Source organism: Falco cherrug, chromosome 3, assembly GCF_023634085.1.
Source record: "Falco cherrug isolate bFalChe1 chromosome 3, bFalChe1.pri, whole genome shotgun sequence".
NCBI classification, from domain to species: domain Eukaryota; kingdom Metazoa; phylum Chordata; class Aves; order Falconiformes; family Falconidae; genus Falco; species Falco cherrug.
The window spans coordinates 45,771,165-45,788,808 of NC_073699.1; the positions used below are offsets into that span (position 1 = coordinate 45,771,165).

General features: G+C 40.1%; 2 protein-coding genes across 14 annotated transcripts in view; one reads left to right on the forward strand and one right to left on the reverse strand.

Moving 5' to 3' along the window:
* The window catches only part of ASPH (aspartate beta-hydroxylase), a 122,890-nt gene that overhangs the window by 101,267 nt on the left and 3,979 nt on the right, over positions 1–17,644 (forward strand). For 10 of the 12 annotated variants that reach the window (XM_055706463.1, XM_055706462.1, XM_055706460.1 and 7 more), the window contains 2 exons: positions 2,726–2,859; positions 8,535–11,019. In XM_055706463.1, coding sequence (XP_055562438.1) covers positions 2,726–2,859; positions 8,535–8,685 — 285 coding nt within the window. In that variant the 3' untranslated portion in view covers positions 8,686–11,019. Of the gene's footprint in view, positions 1–2,725; positions 2,860–8,534; positions 11,020–17,644 lie in introns of those variants that run through there. The other 2 variants (XR_008731608.1, XM_055706458.1) reach the window with 2 other exon arrangements.
* Positions 12,081–17,644, reverse strand: part of CLVS1 (clavesin 1) — a 105,770-nt gene continuing 100,206 nt past the window's right edge. For both annotated transcript variants that reach the window (XM_055706464.1, XM_055706465.1), the window contains one exon: positions 12,081–14,042. In XM_055706464.1, coding sequence (XP_055562439.1) covers positions 13,955–14,042 — 88 coding nt within the window. In that variant the 3' untranslated portion in view covers positions 12,081–13,954. The remainder of the gene's footprint in view (positions 14,043–17,644) is intronic.

Here is a 17,644-nt window from a genome sequence, read left to right on the forward strand (position 1 = left end):
AGCATGTGGAAGCAATGGGAACAAACACAATGAGGAAATTAGGAATTTTGTGGTAGATAGACCGTTTGGATGCTTTGGGTACCTCGGGGACTGACAAAGATAAAAAGTGTAAAATGGTGAACTATCTGCTCAGTGCTGCTGCGAGACTGTGTAGAATAATAGCAAGTGATCATATTATTCAAAATAACGTCATTCTTCTTAAAAATAGCTGTAAACTAGAAGTAGCACAGGTAGTTTTAATCCTGGGCATTTCTTAACCCTTCAGAGTTTTACTTTAAAACCATAGTTTTAAACCCATTAGTAGTTTGGAACTACTTATATATAGTGCTTGAGTTCAATTCATACGTATAATTCACAGACTTCTAGACTGATCTATGTGGACAGGTGACATAAACTGCAGTCATCATTCTGCAGTGCTGGTATATTAGCATTTAAAAAATAGTGTCTCAGGGATATTAGTAACTATCCTGCGTAGCCAGGTATTTGCATTGCAGTAGGGTCTGACAGGGCAATCAAGTTAACGCATCTCAGTGTAGCAGAGGTGGTGGGTTGGAGCATCTGTTCACCACGGCCACTGGAGCTTATCACTTGCTGTCATAAGAAACTGCTGGTAAGCAGAAACCTCAGAAAGTGGTAACACCTACTCTGAATAGAGGGAAAGGATAACCTCCCTCAACCTGCTGCCAAAGCTCTCCTTAATGCAGCTTTTGGGGCTGTTGGCCTTTGCTGCAAGGGCACATTGCTGGCTCACATTCAAATTGTTGTCTATGAGGACCCCCACAGTCTTTTTCGGGGAAGTTGCTTTCCAGACAGTTGTCCATCAGCTTGTGTTGGTACATGGGGTTATTCCTCCCCAGTGCAGAACTTGGACTTCTCTCTGTTGAACATCATAAGATTCCTGTTTGGACTTTTCTCCAGCTTGCCAAGGTCCTTATGAATGGCAGTAAAAAAAATGTAGTGTATCAGCTGTGCCTCTCTGATTTTCTATTATCTGCGGACTTGCTGAGGGGATGCATTCTGTCCCATCATCTGAGTCGTTTGTGAAGCTATTAAACAGTGTTGAACTCGCTATTGAGCCCTGGAGTACACCTCTGATGGCTGGCCCCCAGCTGGACTTTGTGCCTCTGATCACAATTCTTTGAGCCTGGTTTAAGTGCCAGTTTTCAATCCACTGCCAGCTTGCCTCGTTTCTGTTACATCAGTTTGTCACTGAGGATCTTAATGGCAGACAGTGTTGAAAGCCTTGCTGAAGTTGAGATAAACAATATCCACTAATCTCCCCTCATCCACCAAGCTAGACATCTCACCATAGAAAGCTGGTAAAGTACAATTTCCCCTTCATAAATCCGTGCTGACTGCTTCCAGTCACCTTCTTTTCCTTCACATGTTTGGCAATGGTTTCCAGGATTATTTGCTCCATCACATTCCCAGGGATCATGAGGCTGGCTAGCCTATAATTCCTCCGATCCTTCTGCTTGCCCTTCTTGAAGATAGGAACATTTGCTTTCTACCAGTCCTCAGGGACCTCTGCTGGTTGCCGTGACCTTTCAAAGATTATTGAGCATGGATTCACAACATTGTCCAGCTCCCTCCTCACTCGCATGTGGATCCCCTCAAGACCCATAGACCAGTTTGGTGAGTTTTTTTGAATGTTCCCTAACCTGATCCTTATCCACAGAAGGTGAGTAATCTTTTCTCCAGTCTTTTCCATTGGTCTCAGGTGCCTGGGATTCCTGAAGGTCAGTCATACCAGTAAAGATTGAGGCAAAGACAGCATGTAGTGCCTCAGCCTTTTCCATGTCCTCTGTCGTCAGATCTCCTGCCACATTTAGCAGCAGGCCCATGTTTTCCCTTGGCTTTCTTTTACTGCTGTCGTCTTTGATGTTACCCTTCACTTCCATCTCCAGATTCAACACCAGGAGAGCTCTGACTTTCCTGACCTCATCCCTGAATGCTCAGAGTGTCTTTGCAGTCTTCCTGGGTGACCTGACCCTGCTTCCACCTCTTGTACACTTCCTTGTTGTGTTTCGGTTTTGTCTGGGTTGTGATGCTTCCTGCACGTGGGGATGAACATTCTTGGGCTTGGATGAGATGATACTTAAAAACCAATCAGCTGTCGTCAACCCCTCTTCTCTCCAGCAGTGTATCTTGTGGGATTTTTCCTAGCAGTTCCCTGAATAAGCCCAAGTCTGCTCGCCTGAAGTTATGGATAGTAATCCTGCTTTTTCCCTTTCTCTTTCCTGTCGTGATCCTGAACTCCACCAGCTCATGGTTGCTCCAGCCAAGGCTGACTGTGACCTTCACAGCCATGTTGTCATCTGAGAGGGGCCAGTCAGTCTGGCTGACACAGGCATTGTGTCTCCTGCAGCCCATCCTTTTAAATAATAAGACTGTCTTTAAGTCTTTCCATAGGAAAGAAGATATTTTTTCTGGTTGTAGGTAGGAGAGAAAATTTTTTTTGGTTGAAGTATGGTTATTTTAAGCAAAATGAAAAACATGCTTTTTTACACCCAGCCACCCCCCTGGATGCACAGACACTACACAGCATGGTTTTTGTAACATTGAACACCTTTAGGGCATGAGAAAGAGCAGTTGTTGCTGAGACTCTTAACAAAAGGTGATGTTGTACTTTTGGCCCATCATCAAGGATGAGACGTAATGAAGTTCTGAGCTCCTCTTGCTGTGAAGCTGAACGTGTTGAAGGCCTGCCTTTCTCTTCTTGCAGATCAAATATTCTATCATGCACCCGGGGACTCATGTCTGGCCCCACACAGGGCCTACCAACTGTCGGCTAAGGATGCACTTGGGCTTGGTGATACCCAAGGAAGGCTGCAGAATTCGGTGTGCCCAAGACAACAGGTATGGACGGGTTTTTTTGGTTTTGCTTTTCCTACCTTCCTTAAGGCTGAAAAAGGGGTGGGACTGCATGTAATTAAAAAAAATATATATATAGGGTATTTTGCTGATCAGAAGGTGTCAAATATTTTGTTGAACAGGCAGTTTGCACTCTGACTCTTGGTACAAACATGTAAATACCACTTCTCAGTGTCAGAAGACTCTTTGGAGACAAAGCTGCTCCTCTATGCAATGGCATAGAAATAACAGTGGGTTTAGTCCACAGAGTCTCTTGTGTTTACTTTTACTAGGCCAGTCTACTATAGTTGCCAAAAGTTCCTTTATTTGTTTTGATTTTGGGGGTACTTAGAATTTGTCGCTTATTCAGCAAAAGCCAAGACTAAGCTGTACCTCCATTTTCACCACTGTGACAGAATACTCTTGTATTTCTGGCAGAAGCCTCCTTCCTAGCTGGTATTGTTATAATTCAGTTTAAAATATTCCAGTTGAAGTTGACTTCAAGATGAAGACATCTATGAAGTGTTTGGCCAATGAGTTACACAGGTAGCAAATTTCTCCAAAGTGCATTTTAAGTAAGAATTCTTACCCGTTAGGGAAAAGTTATGCTAACTTGAAGACCAGTATTGTCTCTGTTTGCTCAGTGCAAAAAATGAAATAAAATGCAATAGCTTATCCATTTACTATCAGGGCATGCACTCCTCTGGGAAATATAAGAAAATGTGATAAGTTTTTGCATTATATTATTAAACACAGACAAAAATATATAGTATTAACTGTATTGCTTTTTTGCTAACAGACTTAATTTTCTGAGAGTTAGGTGCAATTTTAATGATGCTTAATATCTGTATATATTTTTGGAAGATTCTGTGTCTTGTGTGCAGCATCTGAGTGCAGCAAGCGTTAGTTTTGAATTCTTTTTATGGTAGAAATGTACAGATATGTATTTGATACTGAGAAATTAAATGCCACTCCTGTCTACGTGACTGCAATACATAGCAAAGATTTTTCTCACAACGTTTGAAAACAACTACAAGAAGTGGTCAGGATTTTTAGGATAGAAGTATCCAACTGTTAATAGCCAAAAATGTTGTCACTATAGACTCCTGCTTATTTGATAGACTGTCACAGTCAGTGTTACAATCTACCTACAGCTAGGTAGTGATGGGCGTTTGCTTCTAGCGTTCCAATCCAATAACCAAATATAGTTGGATGCAGGGAGAGGAAGCTAATGGGCTTAGAGGATTAATATAGAGATGTGGAGTCTTTTCACTTCGGGACATTATTGTGAATTCAGGTTGGTGGCATATACCATTAGGTGGCTGTTCGGTAGCTGGTGTGAACAAAGTGGTGGCTTTGATCTGCTGCCAAGAAAGCAGGTGTCCACAGCTCACCACCCATTAATACAGCTGGCACCCTTTGTCTTAACCTGAACAGAAAGAATAGTCCCATGGAAAATGGACTTAACTACCTCCTTGGTAACAACATTCCCTCTAAGTCAAGAGTGGAGAAATGCTCGTTGCTGCCGATACGCTGCAGATGGAGCACTTCAGTGTCCAGGCTGCTGAACCTGGCTCATTTGAAATGTAAAACATTCAAGAATTGACTACAGCCTGTGCTGAAATGTATAAACTTTAGTTGCTTTTGGCAAGAGCTATGCATTCAGAATCAAAGACAGGGCTTTCCCTGAAATCATTGAAAGTGCGTCTTCTGCTGGCAGGAGAGGGGTTTTTTTACATCCCTTCCTCCATGAAGGAGGAGGTGGGTGAACTCCTGTGGAAGGGAATCGTGCCAGGAGGAATTCCTACCTTGGGCATTTTCTGTTCCTCCCCTCCTGGTGGTTCATAACAGTGGTAAACTAGTGGTTTCAGATAGGGGAGCTGGCTCAGATGTGAAGGTTAGGCCTTTTCTGGCCTCCTGCCCTGCTGCTGCGTGTGTGAGATAGAGGACAGAAACAATGAGGATTTTGTGCTTGGTTACCTCTGTGCCACCCAGTGCAGGTGTTTAGAGGGGCAATATTGCAATGCGACTCATCCTTTGATGGACAGGCAGGTCAGTTCTGTCTAGTACTGTGTTTTTTACTCCTTCCCTTGCAGAAGAGCCTTTCTGCAGCTGCTGGGAGCCGATACACCCCATTGTTACTCAGCACAGCTATAGCAATGTTTGGTTGTTGGGCGTTTTGGAGCCTCAGCTCTGTAAAGCGTAGGTTGCAATGCACAAAAATTGTAGGTAAACACCTAGTTATCAAAACCAAACATCTCTGTCAGACAAGGTAATCATGTTTGGAAATGAAGTTGCAGAATTACAGCCTTATGCAGCAGCCAGTCCAAGATCTCACCTGTAGCAGGTGACACCAGAGCCTTGCAGCTGATACAGAAACTACCCCAAGGTGGCTCAGCACCAGACCAGAATAATAGCGTCCCTATGGTCTCTCTGTGAAGTGTTTCTCACTCCGTGAAGGCTTCTAGAAAATATTTATTTGCATGCTAATGGTGGGGTTTGTAATCTATTCAAAAGGGGCTAATAGTTCTGTCAACTTTATGACTTTTTCTTTGTTGTGCAGAACAGCCCATCACATTATAATGCAAATGATAGATCCTGGGGTTTAACTTCTGAAGCAAATTCATTTGGGTGCTTGAAGTTTTTATTGTCCCTGAGTTGCACTTTCAGGCTACTTAGGGCAGAATTTTTCAGGCCTGGTTTCATTTAAAAAAAAAACAAAACAAAACAAAACAAAAAACCCACAAAACAAACGAAAAAAAAATCCCAACACCCACAACAAAGAGAAACCCCCACCAAAACAGAATACCTGCCAAACAAAAACAAAACCAAATCTGCCAGCCCCTCAAAACAAGAAAAAAAACCCCAAACCCACACAACCCCAAAACCCCTGAAGGTCGGCTTGATTTTTTTTTACCACATTATAGCACTGCAAGTGGTTGACTCCTGTTGACTTGAATAATACCAACGTAACTTCAGTGCAGTAGCAGGGACTCTGGTTTATATGGCATAAAACATTTTTGTTACCAAGTAACTGACATGGTAGCAGAAAAAACACATGATCATACCTGAAACCTGCAAAAGGCTCATTGTCTGGGCCTTCAAGGCTGATGTCTGTGTGCAAGCCAGCGTGAATTTTTTACGATGTTATGCTTTGTGGTTTGTCTACTCTTGCTTAAAATGTGTTTAGATGATCATTTCAGTTGAAATGATCCCATTTCAATTTCCATCTTTCTTCAGAACATTACAGCACAACCCCATAAATTTTGATGGTTAATTTTTGCTTTTGTTGAATTAAAAATACTGAAGATGTGAGAGTCTAAGTCTCATTTTCACCATTATTTGAAAAAAAAAACTTCTCTGTGAATGGACACAGCTGAATGAGCTAAGCAATGTGTTTCCATCTTTGATGCCAAGACCTTTGTTTCTTTACCATGGCTGCTGTTGATAGTTCTTAATTTCCTTTAAGGGCATCCATCCTCTTGGGCTGCTTCAGCTCCTAAGGGATCCTGTTAAAAAACTTGATAATATGGTCACTGTAGGGTGGCTGCAGGAGGTCATGCTTCTTTGACTGTTACTGACTCGACTGACTGTTACTCACCCAGTCTCACCTGAAGGGGTATAATCAGGTGCATGCTTTTGATCCACTGCAATGCAAAAGAAATTTGCTTTGCTTATACCCCTGCCTGGCTTTACAATAGAAAAACCATGCAACTCATAATCAGCTGCTGTGTCTAAATGCAGTGGGTAAGATTGAGATCTGAGGGGCAGCGACAAATGACTAATACAGTGACTTTTTGACTTGTTGTGACGTTATCCCTAGTGGCCACTGATATTTCACAGTACCAAGGACTGCATTTAACCAGACATTAAACCTCTTTTCAAATCTATGAATCCAGATCTCAGCAGGCTGGAGAAGCGTACCACCTGAAATGTAATGAAGTTCAACAAAGGCGCATGCAAAGCCCTGCAGCTGGTAACAACAGCACCGCACAACAGTACAGGCTGGGTGATGACCACATAGAAAGCAGCTTTGCAGGAAAGGATTTAAGGGTCCTAGGGGACAAGCTGAACATGAATCATAATGTGCTCTTGTCTTGATGAAGGCTAGCTGCGTACTAGGCTCTGTTAGTAAATACGTAGGAAGCAGTTTGAGGGGAGCAATTTTCCCCTTCTCTTCTGCACTCAGGACACTGCCTCTGGAGTACTACGTCCATTCTGGGGCTCTTCAGTACAAACAAAAGTCATTGATAAAACAGAGAGGCTCCAGTGGAGGATGAAAAAGATGATTAGGAGACTTGGAGCATGCAACATGTGAGGAGAAGCTCAGAGAGTTGGTTTGGAGTCTGAAAAAGAGAAAGCTAAAGGGGAGCCTAGTCGCTCACTTCAGCTACTAATGAGTGACTGTGTGAAAGACAGAGACGGACCCTTTTCAGAGGTGTGCAATTATGGAATGAGAGGTAATGAACACAAGTTAACAGTGAAAGAAATTCCATCTAGGTAGAAGAAAATTTTCACAATGGGGTTAGTGAAACACAGGAAGAGATGGTGCAATATCCATGGCTGCAGGTTTTAAAAAAATTCCACTCATCAAGAACCTGAGATATCTAATCTCGAAGTTGATTCTAACTTTGCAGTGACTCTTGCTCTAGGCAGATGCTTGGGCCCAAGGGCCTTCTGACCTAAATTATTCTGTGATTCTATACTTCATAAAATTGACAGAAATAATGATTCTTCTGACAATGTTATCTCCCTTCTACATTGCCTCTTGCCATTGCTTTTCAATCTGGTAATTTTCTTAATTATTCAAATGGTGGAGTTGCTCAAAACTGAAAACCAAGCCACTCTGAATAAATTCCGTGTATCCCTTTTTGTGCCTAACAAAAGTACAGATCTTGCAGAATTACAACTGTTTAAAACTCTGCTCCTCCATGCTGTAATGAACACTCACCCAGTGTATTTATATCTGTTCAGTGATCTGCTCTGCTAAAGCAGTACCTGGCAAGCAGAGAGGCTCTAAGTTGTGTGGTCTCAACCTTCCAGTTCAGCTTTAACAGTATAGGTAACCCACTGTACGCTATCGCATTGCAACCTTCCTCTGAAGAAAAATGTTTAGACTCAGTGCTTTGATGGATTTATGGGACAAGACTGTTAACATCTCTGAAATTTTAAGCACGATCAGGGCCTAAATCTGTTGTTCTGAGTTTTAGAAAAAACAGATTGACTTGTTGTAATTTGCTTTCAAACCATATGACCATATTACTAGTAATTCTCTCAGTTTCCATCCCTCATTATGTATGCATCTGATTAGAAAAGGGGAAGAGTTGATTACTGCACCAGTATTATACCTGCTCCCTCTTTATTGGACTCAACTCATTAAAAGTGTATAAATAACAAATATTACAAAAGTCTGAATGTGTATGTGGGCATAACTACGCAGAGTGAGGGGAAACAATCTCTCAGTAATAGGAAGGTCCATTAGACTGCTCTTTCTGTAGTTTTTCAGTTAAAACTCTGATACTCCAATCTCTTTATGTTAGGTAGTGAAAATCTGACTGTACAGTATGTACTTTTAAAATCATTCTCATATGTCGAAGAGCATCTTCAGAGCTGATATTTAGCTTGCCTGCTCCATGGCACTTCAAATACTACATTAAAACCTGTGCTTTTTTGTGTTGCAGAACCTGGGAAGAAGGGAAAGTTCTTATTTTTGATGACTCTTTCGAACATGAAGTATGGCAGGATGCTGACAATTATCGCCTGATATTTATTGTGGATGTGTGGCACCCTGAGTTAACAGCACAACAGAGACGCACCCTTCCTGCTATTTAAGGGGTTCCTTCTGATGTGTGAAGCAGAGGAGCTTTAACCCCTTTGGAGTGTGCAAATAGGATTAATTTATCCAGCATACAAAGAATACAACTATTGTAAGGGTTATAAGAGTTAAGGATGATATTTTGCAATCACAGAGGACTTGATTTAAAAAAAAGGAGAGAAAGAAGAAAAAAAAAAAAAAAGCCATGTTTTTTTTTGTACTGGTACAGCACTGATATGTACTGTTTTCCTGGCTGCAAGTTTGAAAATATAAATCCTGTCAGCCAGAGAGCAATGGATCTGGATTTTCAAATGGAGGAATGTGCAGATGTTTTTGCCCTGCCTGTATGATGTGTACAAAACCTACCCGATGTGTCAGTCACCTACCCGACCATGTTCAGGCACAAGGTTTGCGATTCTACATCTGGGAAATACTTCCCAGGGAAGCAACATGCAAGATTTTTACAAAGATATGCACCAACCAACTTTGAAAATCAGTATGCAGTTGTAATGTTAGCTGCTTTAGGCATAGAACATGTCCCTATGTTATCAACTGCAGATAATGTGAATGGGTTATATGTGTTTTGTATTTTTTTCTACCTAAGTAACTGTATTTTTCTAGCATAATTATGAACAAATCTTTAATGAACCACTTTTTTTAAAACACACACACTATATATATATATAATATATATAAAGTGTATCTCTAGCTATCAGCAGAAGGAAATCACTATATACAAACAAATTTCATTTTTGCCAGGTGTGGCCTTCTCTTGCTTTCCTGGAAATGCAAACAGAAACTTGCATAATCAGCAGCTTAGTGAAGCTTTGTTCTTCTAAAACAAAACAGTTCTCCCAGTTAGCAGGCAACCTTCAGTTTGATAATGTGATTTTGGAAGATGTTGAGCAAATGTGACATCTGTAGGCTCAGATCTTAAAGTTCTTGACAGTTCTTAGGATTACGTGGTGAACTGCTGTTTCTCCTATCATTACAAAAGCTTGTGTTGTGGTATCTGTTTTCTACCTAGCAAAGGTCTGGGGCACCTTCTTCCAGGGACGACTCCTAGGCTGCTGTTAGGTGGTCATTCAGCAGAAAAAAATGTACAAAGAATTTCCAGTGCTTCGGGCAGAAGGACAAGATCTGACTTGGTTTCCTGCCAGAATGCAGAGCAAAGAGCTTCAGGTTATTAACTTGCATTAACTTCTGCTGCCAGTGTCCTGCAGTGCTAGAATGATCCTTTAATTGACCTAATGGTGTTTTCCTAGTCTTGAAATGTATGACATAATGCTGAAGTAGTTTTATCCCAGTACTGTTTACAGTATGCTCTGTATCTGCCATACAGAATTTATTATATGGTCAAAAGGCCTATTTTGAAGAAAGAGAACTGACTGGATGTTTAAACAATTGGCTGGTCTTTTGGGTGTGTACTATAATGGGAGATGGAGGGTGCAGGACCCTTCACTGTTAACTTCTAAGAACGCTAGAAGAGAGACCTGAGGTTGCACTGTTGATGTTTATGGCTGGCTGTTACCTACTCACCCCATAACCAGCTGGGTGTGGATAGGTGTGCTAAGGATGCTCAGGGCTTGTCAAGTGGCATCATTACTGAAGGCTGAGAGAGACAAACACTAAACAAGGAGACACTGAGATTACTTAGCCTCCACAATTTTGGCTTTGTAGTCCAAGATACACTGAACAGTCATCTGATTTGTTTAATGCTCGGTGGTTTTGTACTGCAGACTACGTCACAGTACCTAAGTATCATGACCAAAATGCCACATTTACTGAAGCAAAATACAGAGCTTTGCATTCCCATAAACTGAATGGTTTTCAGATTATTTTTTTTTTTATTTTACTAGGTAATTAAATCTTGCAATGCTATGTAACACATGGTGACTGCACCATGAATCAGTGTAAGCAGTTTCTGGAGGTGCGCACCTTAATTCCATTTTTGACTATTAAACTGATTAACTCTCTCTGATCAAGAGTCAGTTTTAGACAACTATGATAATTAGGCTTTAATGTGTTGTCCATATCAAAAATAACACTGAAAATATACAAAATATAGAAGAAAGTAACAGTTCTCAGTTAATCATTGTGAAAACTGAAAAGAGATACAAGCTTCATGCTTAAGAAAATATAAAAATACTTCTGGAGAGCTTTAGAAGACTCGTGCAAAACTGGAAATAAGTTACTTGTTATTGTGGGAGGTAAACCAGTAGAACTTCTTTAAAATCTCATGGTAGTTGTTTAGTCAGAGGCTGTATTTTATATCTTTGTAAAGTGATCAAGCAGCACAAATTATAATCTATTTTGTAATTCTCCAAAATAAAGACATAGTTTGTAAAGGAGGAGTCAAGAACTGTTTAAAAGTATTTTTATTAATGTTGCATTTTAGTTTCTGTAGCTCAGAGTAAATACTAAAGGAGTGTTAAAAGCTTTGGATCTTTATTTATGAAAATCCATGCCATCCTTCAGATTGAGCCTTCAAAGGAACAATGAAACATACTTCATCTTTTCCAGTTGCAATTGGCAAATAGATAAAATTGGCAAAGAGATAAAAGTAATCTACCCAAGATGTGTGTGTGCTGGAGTAGCACTGTTTATTAAATTGTGTAGTGATATATTGGCCATTTAAAATCTTAAGTGTCTTGAATATGGCAAGTTGTATTATAAATAGCTCCTACAACACTGAAGTGAATCTACTCTATACCGACCTGTCGAGGAGATGAAAGCATATCTCTTTGTTAGGTACACTTACTAGATTAGCTAAATACATGGGGAGGGGAGATAGAGAGATATATATGTAGCAAACTACAGAAATTATGCAGTAAGTGGTATATTATTTGAGGTATTCCTGTTTGCCAACTGGTATTTCACCTTGGAGAAACCTTTTCAACATTGGAAGTGCCAATGGAAGAAGTGAATGGAAATGCTTTTTAAATGGAGAACTGTTGCAATTTGAATATATTTTTTTTCTTTAGATTTATTTACAGAGGGAAATAACAGAAAAGGGCAATATAGTCTCCTGTTTGTAAGGCAGTATGTACTCATCATGATGTTAGGAGGTGGATTCCTCCTTGCCTGTAGTTTACCTTCTTGCAAGCACAGTCTGTGTAAGATCCTACAGTTAAATACAGGCATTGTGCAGTTATATACAAGGCATCATATGTATTTATTGATGTCACAGCTAAAGAAAAAATTCTAATCCTCTGCGAGGTTTAATCATCAAGGACTAGATTTCAGTGATATTTGCACTTCTTGGGCAGAGTAAGTCCCACTCTAATGAACAGTGATTGTAACAGGTCATCGCAAAGATTCAGTGGCAGTGGAGGTAAGTGTATGAACAGAGAAGAATCATAAATCAAAGCGTTTCTTCATTAATGCTGCAGTATAATAGCCAATGCCTGCCTTTTTTTTTTTAATTATTATTTAATTTTTTTAAATCTGTTTTGAGCAAGTTTGCTGTGACAAATCCAAATACCTGTGAGTCTTTGTGAGCCCAGGCAAGGGAAGGGTGCTGTGTCTTGTTACAAGGACTTGACATCTTAGTTTTCTGTAATAGGTGGTAATGCCAGGGGAGGGGGGATGGAAGAAATCCCAAGGATAAACGGGGTCAGTTGTCTTGTTTAATGTTCCTGCAAGCTGCTACTTCTTTTTCTGACTCCTCTATTGCCTTGCTGGGACCATCCACTGCCTTAAAGGCTCACTGTCTGTCATGGTGTCCAGGCTTTGTATCAATGACACACTGCTGCAGAAGGTTTGTCTGAATGAGGCTATTCTGTGCAAATACCAGTGTGTAAATTTCAGGTGTGTTGATAGGGTCTGCCAGGATGTCCTTTCTGCCCTGTGCAGGCATAAAATGTTGTAAAGGCAGTATTTTTAGTCCATCTGTTAGGGCTGGCCATGTTGAGTTGAGCTGTATCATCACTTCAGTGTATCACTTACAAAGTCAGTGGATGTACCAGAGGCACTGTGTTGTGCCTATTATCATCTCATTTTATATATATGGTTTACACTGCTACCTTTGATGTGTTGTTGCTAACTGCTTATTCTAGTAAATTGTCAATATATGGCAATTTAATTGAACACTAAAGGTGTGTACAGTGGTTGTAACCATTTTAGGAAATAAAGTCACTGCACATGCAACTTGATAACAATTTTTCTTTTATTTCTTTAATCCGGTTTCCATTGCAATGAAGGGATGGGACTCTCTTTGCAGCTAGAGCAAATAGAGAAATAACAAACTGATCTTTGGCATTTCAGTTCTTCTATTCTTCCACATTTCCTTCTAGCAGGAGCTTGTACTGAATAATTAAACCTAAGTTTTCCTTTTTCATTTTAACCATCTGATTGCCTGCATCTGCGATCAGCATACCATTCTGGCTACACCTTTCACTGACTGCAGGAGGGAAGGGGGTAAATGACTCTGCAGAGCTTTCATTTGCTGTTGTGACCTAAATGAATCAATCTAGATTGAGCCATTAATCACTGGTGAATGTGTCCGATGGGTCTCCCTAGCACACCCCCTTCACACGCGCACACGCACATCTCTAATAGGCTCCCAAGTTGCCTGTGGAAAAACACATCATTAAAATTAAATAACTGCATTTCAAATTGTGTATGTCTGCTGCCCACATAGCTCATTCCACTTAGCTGACAGTTTTATAAGGGCTTCAGAAGTTAAGAGTAATTTTTGCTAGATACTGAAATGTGACCCCCTATAAGCAGCATGGATGAAGCAGTCACGAAGTGTCATGTTGAATGGCATTACGCTGGCTATTTTTTTCTTTTTTTTAATGCAAAATCCTTCTGTAAAACTTGAGTACTCTGTAGATGCTGCTGTTTCTGCCCTCTGAGCCAAATTAAGCTGCTGATTACAGTGCAAAGTTTAAATTTGAGATGCTTTTCTTTAAAACACACTTAACCTTTGCTTCTATAAAATGGAGCATCCCTGCTGGAGTCTTCAGGAAAAGTACTGGCACACTCTTGTTTCTTTAAACAGAGAATGCAGTTCCATTATTTCTGGTATTTTAATGTCATAAGTCAAAAAGAAAAAAAAATATTTGTATATGGACAGACTCCTGTGTCAATAGAAATTTCTCAGTTTTTGTTCAGCATCAGCTGCATGGACAGATGGCTGGTGACATTTGTTACTTGGTCAAGAAACACGAAGGACTTGTTCTCAAGCAAAACGCGTGTGTGTGTGTGTATGTGTGTCATGTGCTCGGTGGGTTTCTGGTGGAAGTCTGTTAATGTGTCTTTGTGTGCTGGGCACATGGGAGCTCAGTCCAGAGCCAGCAGCGGTTGGGTGTTCTCGCTTTCCCCCTGGTCTTCGTGTTTCAGCGTGCCGGCTTCCACCACAGACTGGGACCTGAAAGCAAGAAGACAGATGCTAACAAAGGCTGCTGCAGAAGCACTCACCTTCCTGGAGTCCCTTTGCTTCATTTTATGATTTTTGCTTTTGTCCATTGTCATCTTCGTGGCTTTTTAATTCTTTTCTGTGGAACACATAAGGAAGTTGAGAAGTATTCCTTTAAATACGAACAGGGATGTGACTCACTGCAGATCTCAAATGCTTTCAAAATATTTAGTGCTTAGCTGCTATCCATAATGCTGAATGCACTCAGTAACTTAAAGGCCAGATCCTGAGATACTGTGAGATTTGTTGGCACTTAATATCTCCCTAGGCAAAACTGCTTGTGCAGCTGCTTACTGGAAAGCAGTCATCTGTGCAAGTGCTTGCAGGGGTAAGTCTCAGCTCATGCTTGTTACAAATCTTGAGAAAGGTAAGTAGATAAATCACACTTTACTGATGCAGGGGTTTAAAGAGCAGAACTTCCATGACTTCCCCAAAATCAATGAAGAAGCTGCAATTAGTATGACAATGAGGGAGCTTCTGGTGAGCCCGGTTTTGCAATTTACCTTTATCTCCTTGTCTGTGCCCTTGAAGGAAAACTTTATTCAGGGCTAGTCCATTTTAAATTCATTTCTATCTCTAAAGTTGGAAGCGTAGTTTATCCTTCAATGCTAACAAGTTGTAAAAAATGAGAAAACACTAGAGAAAGTAGAGCACCATGATTTCTTGCAGTGACAAAACCTGAATGAGCTTAAACTAGTGGGAAAATCCAAGACTACTTCATTTTCTGATGTCTGTGTGCTCCAGTGTTTGTTTACTGAGCTATGGAAGGGGGAGCTGCTGAGGTGGTTGTTACAGGGATTTGTTATCCTCCATTTTCTCTGCTTTGGGTGAGGAGTTGCCTCCCAGGATGGAGTGGGCAATGAGCTTTAGGGCAAAATCACTGTGTGAATCAGGAATTTTCAGAAAGGGAACTTTTTCAAAGGTAGGGGTAGAGTCATCCAGCCCAGGCATTTGCAAAGTGCATAGTATTGTTTTAAAGAGCCAGTTTTCACATAGATGTTAGAATTAGGGGTAGCTCTCATTCCCTACAGGATGTGTTTGTAGTTCTCAGTTGTTCATTATGGTAACCGCAGTTCAGGACTAGGCTATTTCATGAGATTAGATATCACCTTTTATATATATATATATATATATATATATATATATATATATATATATAAGATTAATTTATGAATTGCATCCTTTAGTACTGCAGGACTTGATCAGGACGGAGTACCATGACTGTGAATAACTTTTTATGATTATTTTTCTTATTCTTATGCCTGGAGCTTTCATTAAAGCATAATAAAATTTTTCATAAAAAAATAATCTCCAAAGAGAGAGAACAAAAGCTGGATGCTCAATGGGAAGATTTTATGCCAAAATTTTCAAAGAAAATACGTTTGCCCATTTTCACTGTGTATTTTTTACAGTAATGTGACGTGCATAATATTTACGACTGTATTTTAATATAGAAAAGAAGCTGATTCAGGAGATTATGCAAAATGGCAATTTATATATTTCTAGTTTGTGACAGCAACACCTAATCATGTGGCTTTGAAACTGATACAGAATGGATTCAAAGCACAATGTCAACAGGTTTTTATTTTATTTTCTGGACTATTAGGTTAAATTATTTTTCAATCATAGCTGATTAATACTTGTCACAAATGTATTGTTTCTGCCTGACCCACTGCCCTGCAATCAACATAAGAAGTTGTAGATCCATTGCACCATTTACCAGCATACAGCTGAAAAGTAGAAACTTTAAGTCAAATGTGAAAAATCTCACAATATTGCCTTTTGTGATCACTGCTAATTACCTCTGCTGTCATCTCATTACACAAAAAAATATTCCTGCATCTGTAACAGCAAGATGCCAGTTTCTCCCCCATACTGGTACTCAAATGCGTGCCTGGTTGGAAGCGACATAATCCCAAACTCTAGGTAGGTCCCACGCTGCTCCTTTTTCACACAGAGCCAAAATAGCCAGAGCATCAAGTAAATGCACTACAGCCCACCTGACCTCCAAAGAGATGCCAAGTGATTCAAATGCTATGCCCAGCCCTTCTGAATAACATGAAGAGGGATCCAACTGGGATTTTAATATCTGCCAAGCTCTGCAGCAACAATCACCTTTCTGCTAGAAGCTGCTTATCCCCCTGTCCTAAAATAAGCAGTTTAAACATGTATCTGAAGGGCACCAGTATTGATGTGAACAATTTTTTTAAGACATCACAATAAAGGACTTGCTGTTGTGTTTTCCATTTTCCAAATAGAGCAGGTTTTTGTTTGCTGAAAAATGTTTCCAGGGTTTTTTTAACTTCAGCTTTATGTACAAAAAAAGAAAATTACTCAATTATCAACAAGATTCTAAAATATTTTTTCATATTCTTCATTTATGGTAAATATTAAAAACGTAGATGCTCAGAAATGCACTTTGGTGGCATATATCAGTGCAGTTTACAATCTAATTTTGACAGTATTTGTCAATGGAGTTTATAATCTAATGTAATAACTCGGCATGAGAGAGATGTTTTACTGGCCTAGAACGTCCTGGAATATATATTCTACAGCTGTACTTTATTTAATGGCAAAGGAAAGATGACTTGCAACAGGCTACTGTTGCAGAAAGCATTTTCAGCTGACCAGTAACTATATTTTGTGGCTGTAGAAATTAATGTAAGACAAATAGTATCTGATCCACCCTATGTGTGGGTTTCATCTTGCTCCTGTGTACCCAACACATATATTCAGTTCAAGGAAAGCAGTTGTATTCTAGGCACAAGCTTACACAATATTTAGGTGGGGGTTTATGCTGACTCTAGTATGTTGAACCTAGGGCTAAGACTAGTTTCTGTTTTAAAAGTACTGCTACCTGTTTTAACTACATAAATACTTTCTTCATTGGACGTTACACTCACATTTCAAATTTTTAAGTAGAATCTGATCCCTGTTCTTGAAAGGTGTTTGGGTATTTAACTCCACCTTAATCTCCTGTTGAAAATTAAATTACAGTGAGGCACTAAAGTACCTTTGCCTTGACTAGTCCTTGTAATTTGCAACTACCTTTTCATTACAGACACCAAAACACCCTCTTGCACAGGAGTTTAAACCATTTTGATGTAAAATGGTAAATAAGTAGTACAGAAGTTTCCTTGTTTGGCAAGCTCAGTTTAAGTTTAGCCCCTGTAAATGCTGTGGATGCTGTTCTGTCCATACCCTATGGCAAGCAGAAGCTCATGGCACCAGAAAAAAGCATTTTTATTTTTCTGCCTTTCCATAGCAATGTTTACAAATACTTGATGGGGTGGAGTAGAGAACATGAAGACAGGCCCTTCTCGGTGATACCCGGCAACAGGCACAAATTGAAACACAGAAACTTCCATTTCAGCATAAGAACAAATGCTTTTACTGGGAGAGTGGACAAACACTGGAACAAGTTGCCCAGAGGGTTTGTGAAGTCTTCATGCTTAAAGATATTCAAAACCCAGCTGGACACAGTCCTGAGCAACCTGCTCTATCTGGCCCTGCTCTGAGCACGGGGTTGGGTAGATCTCCAGAGGTCCCTTCCT